General features: G+C 45.3%; 1 protein-coding gene across 1 annotated transcript in view; it reads right to left on the bottom strand.

The window, feature by feature from the left end:
* Window positions 1-3350: 3350 nt before the first annotated feature.
* Window positions 3351-17959, bottom strand: part of adgrg6 (adhesion G protein-coupled receptor G6) — a 62418-nt gene continuing 47809 nt past the window's right edge. The window contains exons 24-31 of the mRNA XM_076112129.1: window positions 17777-17904; window positions 16334-16602; window positions 14781-14883; window positions 13916-14066; window positions 13182-13314; window positions 12865-12966; window positions 11977-12132; window positions 3351-3562 (exon numbers count right to left, since the gene is read on the bottom strand). Coding sequence (XP_075968244.1) covers window positions 3351-3562; window positions 11977-12132; window positions 12865-12966; window positions 13182-13314; window positions 13916-14066; window positions 14781-14883; window positions 16334-16602; window positions 17777-17904 — 1254 coding nt within the window. The remainder of the gene's footprint in view (window positions 3563-11976; window positions 12133-12864; window positions 12967-13181; window positions 13315-13915; window positions 14067-14780; window positions 14884-16333; window positions 16603-17776; window positions 17905-17959) is intronic.

Genomic DNA, 17959 nt, shown 5'->3' with positions numbered 1-17959 from the left:
CTTGATGAACTCTATATTACAAACAATGAACCCATTTTCTTTCCTTCTTAAAAACAACCTTTTCAACAGAACATCTTAAAGCCGTGCTGAGTTCATCTTCTCTCCACTTAACTTCTGAAATGATTCATTCATGTTTGGAGGAAAAACGAGCCTAAAAATGACAAATCGCCACATTTTAGAATGATCTGAAAGGACACATCATTCCTTTATTCTCTTTTATTAACATGAAACTGGATGATGTATCATAAATATTAACACTGCCTTATACACAGAGTGCAACAGTGAGTCTTTTAAAAATGAATATTATGTATATTTAGGTAAATATTGTCCCCCAAAAAAAGTTGAATTAAGTTGTGTGGTGTCCTCCATTCATTCTAATTAAAGGGTAAAAAACAAACTGTTCTCCTTAGTGCTGGAAATATATTTAATATGCCAAGTTTGAAGCTAAATTATAAGTTTTAAACAAGGCAGTCAAACACTTTTTTTTAAACTAAAAGTATATCCGGTCAGCTCCAGAGAGAAAGTTCTACTGCAGCTCACAGTAACAGTGACGCTTATAAATCTCTACGCTGACGACTGGATGTCCTACATGAACAAACTCTCACTGTGACTTGCAACAGCAGATGTTCAAGAACTCTCCTGTCTTTGAAACAATCACGGTCCCATAGAAATAAACTGCATTCTCTCAAGGTTTCAAGGGATATGGATTTGTCGCAGATTGAAACAGTTTGAAACAGAATTTATTTTTAGGAGACGCTGTTTGAAAAGAGTCGTCCTCTCTGGCTTCCTTAAAGATAAGAGATCAATCACGCGTCAGGTCTTGTTCACAGGCTGGTTTGAACTTTAAGTCTTGACTTTCACGGCAGCACGAAGTGGTGGAATAATGGGGACGTGCCCGATGACTCAATCTTTTGTAATATTTGATAAATAACTGGGTGATTATGGAATAAAGGAGCTCCTGGACGGGCCTGTTGCTTTAGAACATTTTCTCACTGCTTGTGGTGTCGAGCCGTGCAGAAGACATTCTCTCTGCTGACATTTCTGATTCCTCACATTCAACGTAAACATTTCACTTGTGGTGCTACAATAATAAAACATGAAAAATAAAACGTTCTGATTTCTCAGAATAATCCAAAGATCTCGCTGTCAGCAGATTCCAAAGTGAACTAGATTCTGTAGATTATTCAAAGTATTCAGGAAATTGTTTGTGGTGAGTTTTGTTGCCATTTTTCAGATTATTAAAGCCCCACAAGTGGAATTCAATCTCCCTCCGTTGTGTTTGGGTGGAGTTCTCAAATCACAGATGAATAAAACCCAAATCTATGTGCACGGCTGGACACCACATGGGAACAGGGTTCTTCAGTACTGTGGACAAACGCACCATTTAAAGAGATAATATAATATCACGCTGAATGTTCTTCATTGAAAGATTGTCGCCACTTGTTTTAAAAACAAAGCTGTTGGAAAAAAAATCATATTCGAGCATGAACAAGAATCCTCACTGGACAAGGCTGCGGCCATAGATGAGACTTCTATGATTACTAAACGTTGGCTGCCGTTGCGGTGAGCTCGGCGGTGAGCTCGGCTCAACAGACGGGCTAAATATTGTTATGATTTTTGAAACACCGGTTTGTCAACATTTGTTTGGACACTTTTAAAGTTTGAGGACATTTTCAGAGTCAACATATTTCCAATAATTCAAAATAATATGTGACAATATGCTTTGGCATTTGGTCTTTGTTTTTTATGATAGTGTAGATTACATTGTGACGTAAATATGTTGTTCTTTGGTTTGAGAAACAACTGGTCTGCAGCTCACACGATGAAGACTAACTCTTCTTCTGTGCTTCATCTGTCGCAGGCCTTCTGCCTCTCCGCCTGCGTGACGGTGAGCTGTATGTTTGTGTGTTTGTATGTTCGGTGCCGAGGAACCTTCCAGAACCCCGTGAAGGCACGAACATCAGCAACATTCCGGATACATGATGACAACATAGAATATAGAATAAGGCACATAGAATAGATATTTACATGGGATAAGGCTCCACACACACACACACACACACATGCACAAACAAACAGTTTGAACAAACATCACAGCCTAAAAAAAACACCAAAACCTACAGTTATTTATTTCTACCAGAACTTTCTCCCCTCTTATCTGCCTTCCTCCCCTCTCTGCCCCTCCTTCATTTCCTCTTCATTGTCCATCCTGGCAGGTCCGATCCTGTAATTTGATTTGATACAGTAGAATCACATCACCGTTCTCTGACCACCGCGGAGCTCTCACACACACACACACACACACACACACTCATGCACCAGGAGACCCGGGGATGTGGAACCAGGATGTGGGACCTGGTCCATGATTATGGGGTAATGGTGGGACCTGGTCCATGATTATGGGGTAATGGTGGGACCTGGTCCATGATTATGGGGTAATGGGCTCCGGGTTTTTAGCAGTCAGTTGCAGCAAGTTCACAGATTTCCTTTTGAACATTTTGCAGAAAAAGGCAGATTTTCTCTTGATTAGCAGACGATCTCATACAAAGCAAAGACATTGAGTCAGGGGCTCTGGTTTAAACTGAGCCAGTTAGTAGCCTGTCACACAAACCAACCAGCTGTTCATGAATGTTGATGACTATAAAGAAATGAAATCAGGAGACACACAGCGGGGAGAACACCTTCTACCTCTGTGACTGTTGCTCTGGAGGAACGTCAGAGGAGCTGCTGTGTTCACACCCAAACGCAAAGGGAACTTTCTGACCATGTTCTGTTCATTAGAGGAGGAGGAGGGGCTTACCTCCATGTCGACGCCAACAACGTTTCATCAACCAGATGAAATAACTAACTAGTGCTGCTTTGTACTTGTTGAGGAAGTCCCAGATATCTTAGGAAACACTCGTACATTCATACACAAGAGTTTCTGAGATTCAACAGCGTCAGGACGTCAGTGGAGCTAATTCAACTTCTTTGCGTCAATTCCGACGCATCGTGTTTACATTGACTTTGTGCAGAAAGTTTAATTTGTGTTTGGTGTGAACGCACCCGTTAGAATTCTGAACTCCTTTCTGGCTGAGGCTGGGACAGAGATCTAGAAGACTTGGGGAAGTTCCAGAACTAGAACCAGAGGGTTCTAGAGGGTTCAGGAGTTCTTCAAGAACACAAAAGATTCTAGGTTCTTGGGTGGCAGTTCCAGAACAAAAGCAAAGCATTAAATATCATGTTGAGCAGTTCCAGAACAGTGGGACAGGTTCCAGTGTTATGCTTCATATTTGGAACCTTTAACAGTCACTAAAGCTGCCGGGAGGATGACGTCACAACACCTTCTAGAACAAAGCTCTAGAACAGCTCTAGAACCTGGTGCTGTGGGCGAAGCTGTCAGACATGATGATGTTCTTGTAGAAGTTGTCGGAGCGCGTGGAGCAGTAGCCCCTCACCTTGTCGATCATCTGGCTGACGGGGAGGATGGAGGACGAGGAGGAAGAGGAGTTGGGCTCCGCCTCTGATGATGAAGAGCACGAGGAGACGCACTTGGGGCCGGTCTGGTTGGAGTAACTTTTATCTGCATCCAGGGAGCATGAAGGGAAGAGAACAGGTACACAGAGGGACTATTACTTGGTGCAATAATCATTGAGTTAAAGGATGAAGGGCGAGCATCAGGCCGTCCTCGCAGCGCTCGGTGGAGACGCTACTACAGAGTTCATTTAGGCTCTAACACATTAACACACAGGAGAGGACGTTATAGAGATGTCACAGCAAGAAAAACAAGATATGGTTTGAATAACATGTGTGTGTGTGTGTGAGGAGAGTGCTGTGACTGTATCAGTCCGTGTTTGTGTAATCAGATTAATAAATGTGCAGACAACTGTAAATATGATGTAAGATATAAGAGATAAGATGTAAGATAATCCTGTATTAGTCCCACAGCGGGGACATCTAAGATGTGTAGACAGCATGAACAGACGCGTTTATACTCAAACTAAATGTGAGGAATGTGTGAAGAATGAGAAAGACAAGGAGTCTGACTCAGAGATCTGCTGGTAGACTGAAGGTGTAACCTCCACTACAGAGAGGAGGGACTGTAATCATCTGTGAACTCATATCTCATGTTCATGAATACTTTATTACCTTCATACAAACCCTGTAGAGAAGCAAGTCACGTATTACATGTGTTATAAAGACACGGTTGAATATTCTGATAAATATTTACTCTAATGTAGATCTTTAAGACTTCCTGTTATTAAAGCATTTTAAATGAACCGGCCGTCTTCATATAAACACTACACATGTAAGCTGTGCACGACCACACGCTGGCCCGGATTACAACACTTTCTGTGACGCGCTGGTTTCAGGAGGCCGAGTACAGACTCAGTTTTAACCTCCGACTTTAAGCAGAGTAACGTGTTCGTGTCCTGCTGCTGATTCTTCGTATTGACATGTTCGTCCCCTAGTAGAGCCTCAGGACTCCAGAGGCTCACAGAGCCAACGAATAGATCACCGAGGTCACGCTGAGGCTTCACAGCAGCAGCTGAGTCATAATCACTTATTTTGATTTCATTTTCCACTTGATCCCGAGATCACTTCTCTGAATGCGTGCATACCTGATGAGGGAAGACGACTACACAGAAGTGTTGTGTTTGGATATGATCTGCAGCGCTGTGAGGACCTGAAGCTCTCAGGTAATGCCGTGTGTTCATCTGGAGACCTGCTCTGCTTACAGGTGGAAGCTGAACAGATCCTCTAAACACATTAACCTTCTGAACTTCAAAGCAGTTTCCGCTTCCGTCACATGTGACTCCCTGTGTTGATGTTCTCTGTAACATAAGGTTCTGCTCCTCTAGAAACAGAACCATCAGGACTAGAAGCAGAGAGAACTAGAACATCAGTGCAGAAGAACACAGTTATGATGTCATCAACCATAAAATGATAAAAACACAAGTTGAATTTCTTTGATTTCTTTTACAAAAATTGGGGGAAACTAAAATCGACTGTAAATATATAACATATGTTCAAGTGTCTACAAGTGTCCCGGTGTTATAAATATTAAACTATTAACATGTTTCAGCCTCTCCTCCTGTCCTCTCCCCCCTCCTCTCCCCTCTCCTCCTCTCCTCTCCTCTCCCCTCTCCTCCTCTCCCCTCTCCTCCTCTCCCCTCTCCTCTCCCCTCCTCTCCTCTCCCCTCTCCTCTCCTCCCCTCACCTCTCCTCCTCTCCTCTCCTCCCCTCCCCTCTCCTCCTCTCCTCCCCTCCTCTCCCCTCTCCTCCTCTCCCCTCTCCTCTCCCCTCTCCTCTCCTCCCCTCACCTCTCCTCCTGTCCTCTCCTCTCCTCCCCTCCTCCTCTCCTCTCCCCCCTCCTGTCCCCCCCCTCCTCTCCCCTCTCCTCTCCTCTCCTCTCCCCTCCTCTCCTCCCCTCACCTCTCCTCCTGTCCTCTCCTCTCCTCCCCTCTCCTCTCCTCCCTCCTCTCCCCTCTCCTCCCCTCACCTCTCCTCCTCTCCTCTCCCCTCTCCTCTCCCCTCCTCTCCTCCCCTCACCTCTCCTCCTCTCCTCTCCTCCCCTCTCCTCCTCTCCTCCCCTCTCCTCCTCTCCTCTCCTCTCCCCTCTCCTCCCCTCCCCTCACCTCTCCTCCTCTCCTCTCCTCCCCTCCCCTCTCCTCCTCTCCTCTCCCCTCTCCTCTCCTCCCCTCACCTCTCCTCCTGTCCTCTCCTCTCCTCTCCCCCCTCCTCTCCCCTCTCCTCCTCTCCTCCCCTCCCCTCTCCTCCTCTCCTCTCCCCTCACCTCTCCTCCCCTCTCCTCCTCTCCCCTCTCCTCTCCCCTCTCCTCTCCTCCCCTCACCTCTCCTCCTGTCCTCTCCTCTCCCCCCTCCTCTCCCCTCTCCTCCCCTCACCTCTCCTCCTCTCCTCTCCTCTCCCCTCTCCTCTCCCCTCCTCTCCTCTCCTCCCCTCCCCTCTCCTCCTCTCCTCCCCTCCCCTCTCCTCTCCTCCCCTCCTCCTTTCCTCTCCCCCCTCCTCTCCCCTCTCCTCCTCTCCCCTCTCCTCTCCCCTCCTCTCCTCCCCTCACCTCTCCTCTCCTCTCCCCCCTCCTCTCCCCTCTCCTCCTCTCCCCTCTCCCCTCCTCTCCTCCTCTCCTCCCCTCCCCTCCCCTCTCCTCCCCTCACCTCTCCTCTCCCCTCTCCTCTCCCCTCCTCTCCTCCCCTCCCCTCACCTCTCCTCCTCCCCTCTCCTCCTCTCCTCCCCTCTCCTCTCCTCCTCTCCCCTCCTCTCCTCCTCTCCTCTCCTCTCCCCTCTCCTCCTCTCCTCCCCTCCCCTCACCTCTCCTCCTCTCCTCTCCTCCCCTCCTGTCCCCCCCCTCCTCTCCCCTCTCCTCCCCTCTCCTCCTCTCTCCTCTCCTCTCCTCTCTCCTCTCCTCCCCTCCCCTCCCCTCACCTCCTCTCCTCTCCTCCCCTCCTGTCCCCCCCCCTCCTCTCCCCTCTCCTCCCCTCTCCTCCTCTCTCCTCTCCTCTCCTCTCTCCTCTCCTCCCCTCCCCTCCCCTCACCTCCTCTCCTCTCCTCCCCTCCTGTCCCCCCCTCCTCTCCCCTCTCCTCTCCTCTCCTCTCTCCTCTCCTCTCCTCCCCTCCCCTCCCCTCACCTCTCCTCCCCTCCCCTCCCCTCACCTCTCCCCCTCTCCTCCCCTCACCTCTCCTCCTCTCCTCTCCTCTCCTCTCCTCCCCTCCCCTCTCCTCCCCTCACCTCTCCTCCTCTCCTCTCCTCTCCTCTCCTCCCCTCACCTCTCCTCCTCTCCTCCTCTCCTCTCTGCTCTGTGTTCACTTCCTGAAGTTCAGTCATTTAAAACTTCCCGCCAGCGGATTTCTTTTCTGGCTGCTAGCATTAGTTAGCGGTAGCGCTAGCAGCCAGGCTGCTGTCCAGAGCAGGAAGCAGTGCTGTGATGAAGGCAAATATAAAACTAGTAGAATAAGAAGCCTGTATTCTCCAGGGAGATTGTGGCAGACAGAACTACGGAGTGAAAGCCAGACTTAACCAATCGAAACACTGACGGTGTCATTATTCTACGGACATTGAATCAATATTTACTTCAAAACAACTGATGCAAACACATTGCTGCTCATACACCGTCATCACATCATATCTCCACATATAGCAGTAGATGTCCTGCATGTGTCCCAACATTTGGACACATGAGCCTCGCGCTGCTGATTTGTATTGATGGTGTGAATGCTCTGATAAATACATGGAAGTGATGACAGCAGTCTGACTCTCACACACACAAGATCTATTCTGAGGGAAATGACATCACTCTTACAGACATAATGTAAAAATACCAAAAACATTCCTCAGTCTATCTGACCTTATCTTTAACGTTATTTCATCTCCTCTAATATCTGCAACCCAACGCCACTGTACCTCTAGGATCCCTGCTGTTAAGGTGAGGACGTGTGGAAGACGTCCATCCAGCTGTGAACTCAGCTCAGGTTTGCAGCTTTAGATTTTTCACGTGTCTTCGATGTGTTTTGGAGCAACACCAGAGTTTGACACGTTTGGACTTTCATATAGAAACTGAGCCAAAGCAATCAGGCTGAATGGATGAGCCGAGTCTGTCTGGTGCTCTGGTGCCTCACAGCGTTTAGTGTGAAGCAGGATATGATTATGAATCACACCGTCCAGCCAAACGCTCCATCACCGCTCGCTGCCGTCCCTGCTATCGGAGCCTAATCAATCAACAGAGGAATGAAGTTGCGTGTTGCTCAACTTGCAGCAATGACTCACAAGCTTCTCTTCTGTGCAACATGAAGCCACATGAGTGATCGGATATCCTGCTGGCGTGGGCCGCGGTCACGACTTCCCTGCTTCCTGTCTTCCTTTTCCCTGTTAACCCTGATTAAGCTCCAGGCTGCACATGGCCGGGGTGTTTCTGTTCCCGTTTTAGTGCCGTGTTTCCCCTCAAATACACTCCAGAGTGCACTTTAGGACAGAGATGGAAGCTGAGGGGGGAAGTGAGGGTCAACCTCTGGTCATGAACTACGGACTCTCTGACATCTGGAATCATCAAACATCTGGAAAGTGTACAATGAGAGTCTGACGCTGAGCACAGACAAAGAGAGAGAAAGAATCATGTGTTCAGGAGGTACAACAGGACTGATGTTGGTTTTACACTGTTTGCTCGGACTCCTTAAAATTTCAATTCAGACTTTAAAGCGTTTTATATTAACAGTGTATCAGCCGAGCGTCCTGTGAAACGTGGTCGCTCGTACCGACAAACAGGGAGAATAATCCAACGTATCGTCACACAACGGTTCGTATGATTTCCTGCGTAAAGTTTCTCCTCATTATGGTCCATTTAGAGTCAAACAGACCATGAAGCAGGGGATGCTTTAGGGCGGGGCTACACAGTGATTGACAGGTCTCTACCAGAGACGTATACGGCGTCTCTACATCACTCCTCCTCAGTCCAGATATGGTCACTTCCTGTTCACTGGTTGCAAAAAAACAAGATGGCGACGGCCAAATACCTCAGTCCACGAACCAACGAGTGACGTCAGCACGACTGCGTCCACTTCTTATGTACAGTCCATGAACTGAATGTAGCCTCCGTTAACGTTAGCTGTTAGCTACGTTGTTTAGCCAAGCAGGACTGTGCTTGCCCACCGGCTGCTAACGTAGCTAACGGCTAACGTTTAACTAGCTCTCTTCCTGCCCACTTTAACACAGATTTCGACAGGTGTGTCGTACTGGTTTGCACATGCTCAGTACGGATCGGGTAGTGAGGACACGAGTTGTTAAATGATACGATAATATGATATCAGATCAGTGCATAGACTCACATACAAATATATGTACATTTATATATCTATTGCACTGCCGCTCTGTCTGATAACATGATGTGTGTATGCTCTCATGATGTATGAGTTTCATAGACTGGACCGCGTCTCGGCTCATGAACTCCTCGACCTGACATTACTGTTGTCACCAGCTCTGTGCTGCCTCAGAGCACGGTGCATGAATCATTCAGCAGGTATGTTCAGTTCTTTGGCAGAGTTGTTGATCCGATGACGGGGAATGTTTGTCTGGCCAACAGAGATTCTGAGAAGGCTTCAAAAGGTTGCTGAACAAGGCGCTGCAGATTAAAGGCCAAACTGGGCATTAGTGCCCATCTCAGCATGTAAAGGTGTCGGAGCTCTGAAGCTTCGCCAGACTTGACAACATAATTCAGTTACAGGCTGACGTGGTGTGATTCATCTATTGATTTATTATCTCATGGAGAGAGCTAAATCAAGTCGCAGTCGTTGCTCACCTGTGGGCCACAGAGCTCCGTTTGTCGTCCAGAAGAAGCTATTACAAGTCATAAAGCGACACGTGGTGTCGTATTCCTTCATTGTGAACACGGGTCACGTCATGAACGGTACGGTAGTTTATGACCCTCGGCTCCCGAAAGCACACACAGCACAGGTGCATGACTGAAAATACAAACGCAAAACACTGTATTTTGAATCTGGCTTTGAGTTCATCGTATTCTGTCTGTCTTTGGTACTTTAGAGGTTCAAGCCCCGAAGAGGCTCACACCCTTTAGTGTTTCTGTTGATCTAGTGTTCTTCTGCAGAAATGTTTGGGAACATTCCTGTGAGATGAAACATTATAGATACGGGAAATTCTCTGTAATTATTGGAAGTTGTGTGCAAATGCTGCTCAACAAAAATGAACCAAATCGGCCTGATGGGGGCGCTATAGTTAAGGTCAACTTTGAAAAGTCATACCTGCTGCACCGTAACTTTATTGATTCATAACATTTAGAAAAAACTTAGTCCTGATATCCAGCTCCATTCATTTTGAGTGAAATTTTTTTTTTGAGACATGATTGGTCTGATTGCTACCAGATTGACCAATGAGCTTTAAAGGGGCGTGGCTTAGCACATCAACAGACCTAACTTCACAACCGTTGGGCCAAACGTCACGAAAGACGAATGTTCCAATAACAACTTGGAACGTATCCTTCAAGTCACCCACTAGGGGGCGCTACAAATACAAATCAAATGGGCGTGGCACGTCACCAATCAGAAAGTGTTTGTCCGGTTACAGAACTGGCTTTGTGTGTTTCATGATAACCATGATGGTGGAACCAGGTGTGTAAAACTATGTTTAACCGGCTCAATAGGGGGCGTCACCAGGTCCAAACATGTGCTTTAATGATAAAACATCACCAAGCTGTTGATAACCAAGCTGTATTAACATCGACCAATAGGGGGCGACATGTTAGTTATCTTTAATACAGCTAGCAACGGGCTGTGCTAGGTGCTATATTTGTTTTATTATGTGTTCATTAAATATTGTATTTATTGTTGTCATTTATTTTTATTTATTTCATTCTTGTTTTAAATCTTTATTTTATAAAGAACTGGGCTTCATAATTATAGATTATTATTATTATTAGTAGTAGTATTTTACTTGGTTTCTCATTATTTCTGAAAGGAGAAGAGAGACTTGTGATTTACAGAGCAGATGTATTCTAGATGAAGCATGCAAATCATTAGAATGAGCTCGACAGGTCAATGAAATGAATGAATGAATGAAAGAGGAAGAAAAAACAGAAAAGATGTCAAACATTGATGGATCGGTTTCATTACTTTGCTCAGATTATCTTAAAGCTGTTTATAAATCTCCTTCATCTAAAATAGGATTTAATGACACGTTTGTTCATCATCAACATTTGGTGTTAATTCTTAATGAACCCAGATGATCGGATGAGTCACTGACGCTCAGCGGTAGCCGGTTACACAGTTAAACACGGCGGGCGTTAGCTGGTTGCAGTCTGTCGGGGGCGCGCTTGTTTTGGCACCCTGGGGCACTCCGGGTGGGCGGAGTTGTAGCTTTAGTGGTGTGTCAATGGCTTCTTCCCCCCCGGCGTGCCTCAGGCTTGAGAACAAGACAGCGTGACCGTGTATGACATCACAGTGACCAGCCAATCACAGCACACAGTGGCTGCTTTCCCAAAATGTCTGCCGGCAAAGTTCTTTTTTGAATCGTCTGATTAAACGTTTGAAAGCTAAATTTGAAACCCTCCAGATCCGCTTTGACCACCAACACATTTTGGGAAACAGAGCGGATCACATGATGCCGGAAGCAGGAAGTCAATCAGCCAATCAGCTTTAAGCTTTACCTCCGTCGGTCCTCCACTCTCGCTATTGGATGGAAGAGCTTTCTACACACCAGACACAGAGTAGACACACGGACATCAACCAGGGAGCAGATATTACATATTAGATATTTACATTGTTTACTGTCATCTGTGATTTAAAGAGACAGTACTCAACAATCAGCTCTATCGTTACCTTTAACACTATTGTGTTATCTGAATATACAGCATGTATTATGATGTATTATGATGTATTATGAAGTATTATGAAGTATTTCTCACCCGTGTGTGTCTCTCTGCGTACCCCACCTGTCTCTCTTTCTCTGTATCTCACCTGTCTCTCTGCATGTCTCACCTGTGTGTGTCTCACTTGTCTCTGTGCATGTCTCACCTGTGTGTGTCTCACCTGTGCATGTCTCCCCTGTGTGTGTCTCACCTGTGTGTGTCTCTGCATGTCTCACCTGTCTCTCTGCATGTCTCACCTGTGCATGTCTCCCCTGTGTGTGTCTCACCTGTGTGTGTCTCTGCATGTCTCACCTGTCTCTCTGCATGTCTCACCTGTGCATGTCTCCCCTGTGTGTGTCTCACCTGTGTGTGTCTCTGCATGTCTCACCTGTGTGTGTCTCCCCTGTGTGTGTCTCACCTGTGTGTGTCTCTGCATGTCTCACCTGTCTCTCTGCATGTCTCACCTGTGCATGTCTCACCTGTGTGTGTGTGTGCATGTCTCAACTGTCTCTGTGCATGTCTCACCTGTGTGTGTCTCTGTGCATGTCTCAACTGTCTCTGTGCGTGTCTCACCTGTGCATGTCTCACCTGTGTGTGTCTCACCTGTGTGTGTCCCTGCATGTCTCACCTGTGTTGCTGTGTCTCTTGGTGAAGGGGTTTAGCGTAGCTTTAGCTTTGGAGGTCCAGTGTGCGGTGGTGGAGCCGAAGGAGCTGGAGGACAGAGACTTGCCCAGGTTGTCTGAGCTCACCTTCTTGGTGTTGTTGGTGGGCGTCTTACTCCAGTCTGACGAGAGACAGAGACAAAGATCAGCCAGAAGTCCTCAATGATCAGAGTCATGGATGATTACACCATTTAATAACGCCATAACTACATAACTACATAATCACATAACTACATGATGTCTTCAACCTGATTGGTCCAGTCTCATGTGAGGACATTTTGGGGCCTCAAATGAAAACATGACAAGACGAACTTCCAGATGTTTGTCTCCTCCTTTAATGGATCCCTTTGTTGTTGTTTTTGATTAATGCGATATTTATCTTTCAACTCGTTGAACTCGTGTTCACTGCTTCTGTTCTTTCCTTTCAAAATAAAAGCCTGAGAAGTATAATATTTGCAGAAGTCACGGGACTTCATCCACGGGTTGTTCTCGTGTTTTGACTTCAGAACGCTCTCAGAAGACATACGACTTCTGGAGTCTGGAGTGGTTGGAATGAAAGCAGAGAGGATGAAGACAGAATCTCTTTTCTTTCATCTTTCTTATGAGCTGCAAAGCTGCGCTGACCGAGGTTTTATATTTTAATAAAGAGACGCTATCCTGGGAATCTGGACGGAGTCCTGCAGACGGATTAGACAGGACCCCCTAAAGAGAGACCTGGGTCTGAGACACTGTTCTACCTGAGACAGAGAGGGAGACAGGACCCCCTAAAAAGAGACCTGGGTCTCAGTCACTGTTCTACATGAGACAGAGAGAGAGACAGAGAGAGAGAGAGACAGAGACAGACAGACAGATACCTGAGTTGTCTGACAGTCTGAAGCGTCCACAGCAGAGGTATCGTCTCCACTGCTTCTGGACGTTTTCTTTCAGAGCGCAGTGGAAGATAAAAATGAAGAGACCTGAAGAGAGAATAAATAAATATTATTATTATTATTAATATTATTAATATTATATATAACATATTGTTTTTATCTTCAGATACAACACAGGATATGGAAATAAAGAATAACTACTTAAAAACAAGCCCACACAGATGTGACGTAGTGAATTCATAAATCGGTTGTTTGTGACATAGTGAATTCATAAATCGGGTGTTTGTGACGTAGTGAATCACCTTGCAGCGAGTTGAAGATGGCGAACAGGTACATGAAGGCCAGGCTGACGGGCCCCCAGGAGAACAGAGCGAAGCCCCACGTCATCCCCAGCAGGAAGGTGAGGCTGACCACGCTGCGCAGGTTACGTAGAACCTGGAGCACCACAGAAGAAGAAGAAGAACTTTTATATCGATATGTTCTATATTAAGACGTTTAATGCTCGATGCTGAGTGTTATGTTTGATTCCATTCATGTCAGGTTCACCTGAACATCTAGTGTTTGCTGACCTCTCACCTGTCTGTACAGGTGAGCCCCGTGACATCACGGCTGGCTGTGGTGACAGCACACCATCAGAGGAAGTTCTCCTCCTTTCTTTACTTCTCCATCAGTGTTCAGGTTATACATGCTGCTCGTTTCATTTCATTATATTTGTCTTACTGCCTCTCTGCTTCTTCTTGTTTTTCCTTGTAGACTGACTCAGTGAGAGTTGCTCCACTAACTCCAGTGTTTTAGGGTGAAGTCTGCTTCTGAGTGAAACTATGTGACTCATTAATTCACCCCCCACATGTAATATAGTTTGTTTTTAGTGTTGTGTAGCAAAGAGGGACTGAAATCTGCATTTAGTTGTGCAACCCTGTGATACATGACAGTAATAATAATAACCCTGTAACCTCGTGAGGAGGTAAGAAGTGACATGTGTGAGACCAGGAGGTCGTAGAGAACCTCCCCCTCCTGGTGGAGATGTTTGCTTTACCTCCTCTCTCAGCGTGCGGTTGCTGCGTTTGCCGTTGCGGCCGCAGATCTGCAGCATCACCACGATGAACATGGCCACGTTCAGCAGAAACACCAGACAGAAGTAACCCACGCAGGTGGTGTAGAAGACCATGGAGTTCTGGATCCAGCAGCTGAGGAGAGAGGACACACACACACACACACACACTGTAAGAAGGATTCAAACGGTCTTCGTGGTCTTGTGGATGTATTTGCTTTTTATGTCGTTACATCGCTGTGAGCTTGATGTATAAATTCATTATTAGAGGCTATGATTAAGCTCTGTAGTAATCTGTAGTACTCTCTAGTACTCTCTAGTAATCTCTAGTAATCTGTAGTACTCTCTAGTACTCTCTAGTACTCTGTAGTACTCTGTAGTACTCTCTAGTAATCTGTAGTACTCTCTAGTACTCTCTAGTAATCTGTAGTACTCTCTAGTACTCTCTAGTACTCTCTAGTAATCTCTAGTAATCTGTAGTACTCTCTAGTACTCTCTAGTACTCTGTAGTACTCTGTAGTACTCTCTAGTAATCTGTAGTACTCTCTAGTACTCTCTAGTAATCTGTAGTACTCTCTAGTACTCTCTAGTACTCTCTAGTAATCTATAGTACTCTCTAGTACTCTGTAGTACTCTCTAGTACTCTCTAGTAATTTGTAGTACTCTCTAGTACTCTCTAGTACTCTCTAGTACTCTCTAGTACTCTGTAGTACTCTCTAGTACTCTCTAGTACTCTCTAGTACTCTGTAGTACTCTCTAGTAAGATAAGATAAATACGTTTTCCATATAAAAGTACATGTTACAGATACTTTGAGCTCGACTGTGTTGTCTCTCTGTATTCAGTACTTACAACTCTGAGGATCCCTCTCCTGACTCTCCTTTACCGTACTCCTGCAGGCCGTAAGAGGATTTATCCACGGCAACAACGATCCCCACCAACACTGCAGGGAGACCTGCAACACAACAAACAAACACACAAACACACACACACAAACACACACACAAACACAACACACAAACACACAAACAAACACACAAACACAACACACACACACAAACAACACACAACAAACACACACACAAACACAACACACACACAAACACACACAAACACAACACACAAACACACACACACAAACACACACACAAACACAACACACAAACACACAAACAAACACACAAACACAACACACACACACACAAACAACACACAACAAACACACACACAAACACACAAACAAACACACAAACACAACACACACACACACAAACAACACACAACAAACACACACACAAACACACAAACAAACACACAAACACAACACACAAACACACAAACAAACACACAAACACAACACACACACACACAAACAACACACAACAAACACACACACAAACACAACACACACACAAACAACACACAACACACACACAAACACACACAAACACAACACACAAACACACACACAAACACACAAACAAACACAACACACAAACAAACACACACACACAACACACACACAAACAACACACAAACAAACACACACACAAACACAACACACAAACACACACACAAACACACACACAAACACACACACAAACACACAAACAAACACAAACACACAACACACAAACACACACACAAACACACAAACAAACACAAACACACAAACACACACACAAACACACAAACAAACGTCGGCCATTGAGTGTTTGTTGTTTACATCAAAGTAAAAACATTCTGAAGTCAGAGGAGTCTGAATGAAGTCTTTGACCTACAAGTTCAGATGTGCATCAAACCAAAGTGATTAAATGAAATAATAAACTCTTTCCGAACATCCAAAATGTCCAACTTTATTAATCAATTATCTGGGAAGACATTCATCCTGTTTTTTCAACTGCCACTTCAACTGCTTTCATTTCGTACTCGTCAAATGACAATCAAGCTACTTTAATACTCCTCCACTGACACTTCAACTGCGTTCAGTTGCCAAAGGACAATTGACGTTTGAACTGAATTCATCTTTACATCTCAACTGACACTTCAACTGCTTTCATCTTTTATCCTTCAATTGCTTTCGTCCGTTTCTTTTCAACTGACATTTATCTTCATTCAACTCTTCAACTGACTTGTCTCCTTTTAACTCGACTGACACTTCAAATCCTTTCAGCTTCCACTTGTTCTCCACCATTCACACACTTCAGACATTGTCTCTCAGCCCGGACACTTGAACTGTCACTACTTTCTTCTAGGATTTCCACTTCAACTGACATTTCAACTTCTTTTAGTATTAGACTTAAAGTGAATGTTGATCTCATTTTCAGCCCTGCGATTCAGAAAGTCACTTCGACTTCATTCAGTGCTTACAATGAAGTGAAACTTAGTTAGTTTAGGCCCCTCACCCCATCCCACGATGCAGAACTTGAGGATGTATCGGCGGATGTAGGTGTTGAAGACTTTGACCAGAGCGATGTACATGTGGATGGACTCCAACCCCATCCAGGTGAAGGTGGTCAGCAGGAAGTAGTGCAGGAAGACGGCCACGGAGAGGCACAGCCAATCGGTCTCCAGACTGGCCAGCCAGCCGTCCAATAGGAAGACCATGTTGAGGAACAACAGGGACGTGCTGAGGTTCATCAGGATCTTGGACGGGTAGTCGCGCCGTAGTTTCCTGTGGGGAAAGAAAAGTGTTGATGTGGTTGGAATTGAGACTTTGCTGACAACTTTCTGGAGGTTTGAGCTTTATTTTCACGTCCACATATTCGCAGCCACCTCCTCAAACCACGGGAACAATCGGTGGGTTACACTTCTCGCCAAAAAGCTGCTCCACATGGAGCTGTGGGAGTTTTTCTGTGGTCCGGGTTACTCCTCATCCTCTGAGGTGTTGAACTACACAACGTCTGGTTTCCTTCAGGAGGCTTTGTTAAAGGGAACGACACTCATCATTTATCTGTGAATTTACTTCTTCATCTAATTGATGAAGTTAAAGTGCTTCATGATCAGAGGCTCCGATCTGAAGACATCGTATTTAAACATCTTTTAAAGGGAGTAGACATCCGACACAGAGGTCCACCATTGTTCAGTATTCTCCTTTAAATCACTTCTCAAAACACGTTGTTACAGACTGGCTCACGTCATGTCGTCGCTTTTCTGTTTGATTTTTATTTGTTGATTTTACTCAATTATTTTACTACATTTTTAAAATTGTATTATTTTTATTTCTTACTTTATTTTTATCATATCGACTGTCTCACTGATCTTTCTGTTATTGTTATTATTGTCTTTCTTTTCGCTGCTTTGTCTGTCAAAGCACTTTGTAAACTCTGTTTCTAAAGGTGCTATATAAATAAAGTTATTATTATTATTATTATTATTGTTATTATTGTTTCTATGTAAAGCTGGAATTATGTTTCTGCACATAAATGTCTTTGTGAAAATTATTTCACGTTTGTTTCACCGTCTCCTGATTTCTTCTATGTTTTCTTCATATTGTGTTTTGTACAACCTGACACTGCCCCCTGGTGGACACTTACTTTATAAAAGTATACAAATAAAAAACGTCGACAGCTGTGTATGTAAAGCACAGTTCCAGCTTCAGACCAGGTGTCTCCTGGGAATCAAAGTTAAACCTAAACTTTATTATAATTGTCATTTTTACATTTGGTACATATGAAATTAAATTGCGATTTGGGGGTTCTGTGTCTTGTTCAAGGACACTTCGGCACAGGACACGTACCAGCCAGGGATCGAACCGCCAACCTCGCGGTTACCGGACGACCCTCTCTACCTCTACAATTGTAGTGACTAACGCATCAGTGACGTCATCAATACATCAGCGGACTCACTCGAAGGCGATGTAGGTGAGCAGCGTGGCGGCGGAGAAGATGGCGGAGACGCCGCAGCCGATGTAGGAGATGAAGGTCAGGATCTTGTTGTTCTTCGGGTCGATGTGGGGCGACGCTCCAGAAATGTCCTGCAGACGGAGAGACGCAGAGTCAGCGGCTCAAAGAACGTAGTTTATAGATTTG

Source organism: Anarhichas minor, unplaced genomic scaffold (genome assembly GCF_050575085.1).
Source record: "Anarhichas minor isolate MPS153535 unplaced genomic scaffold, ASM5057508v1 ptg000047l, whole genome shotgun sequence".
Classification (NCBI taxonomy): domain Eukaryota; kingdom Metazoa; phylum Chordata; class Actinopteri; order Perciformes; family Anarhichadidae; genus Anarhichas; species Anarhichas minor.
The sequence above is the reverse complement of the archived record's forward strand: the minus strand, read 5'-3'. Positions and strand labels throughout refer to the sequence as shown.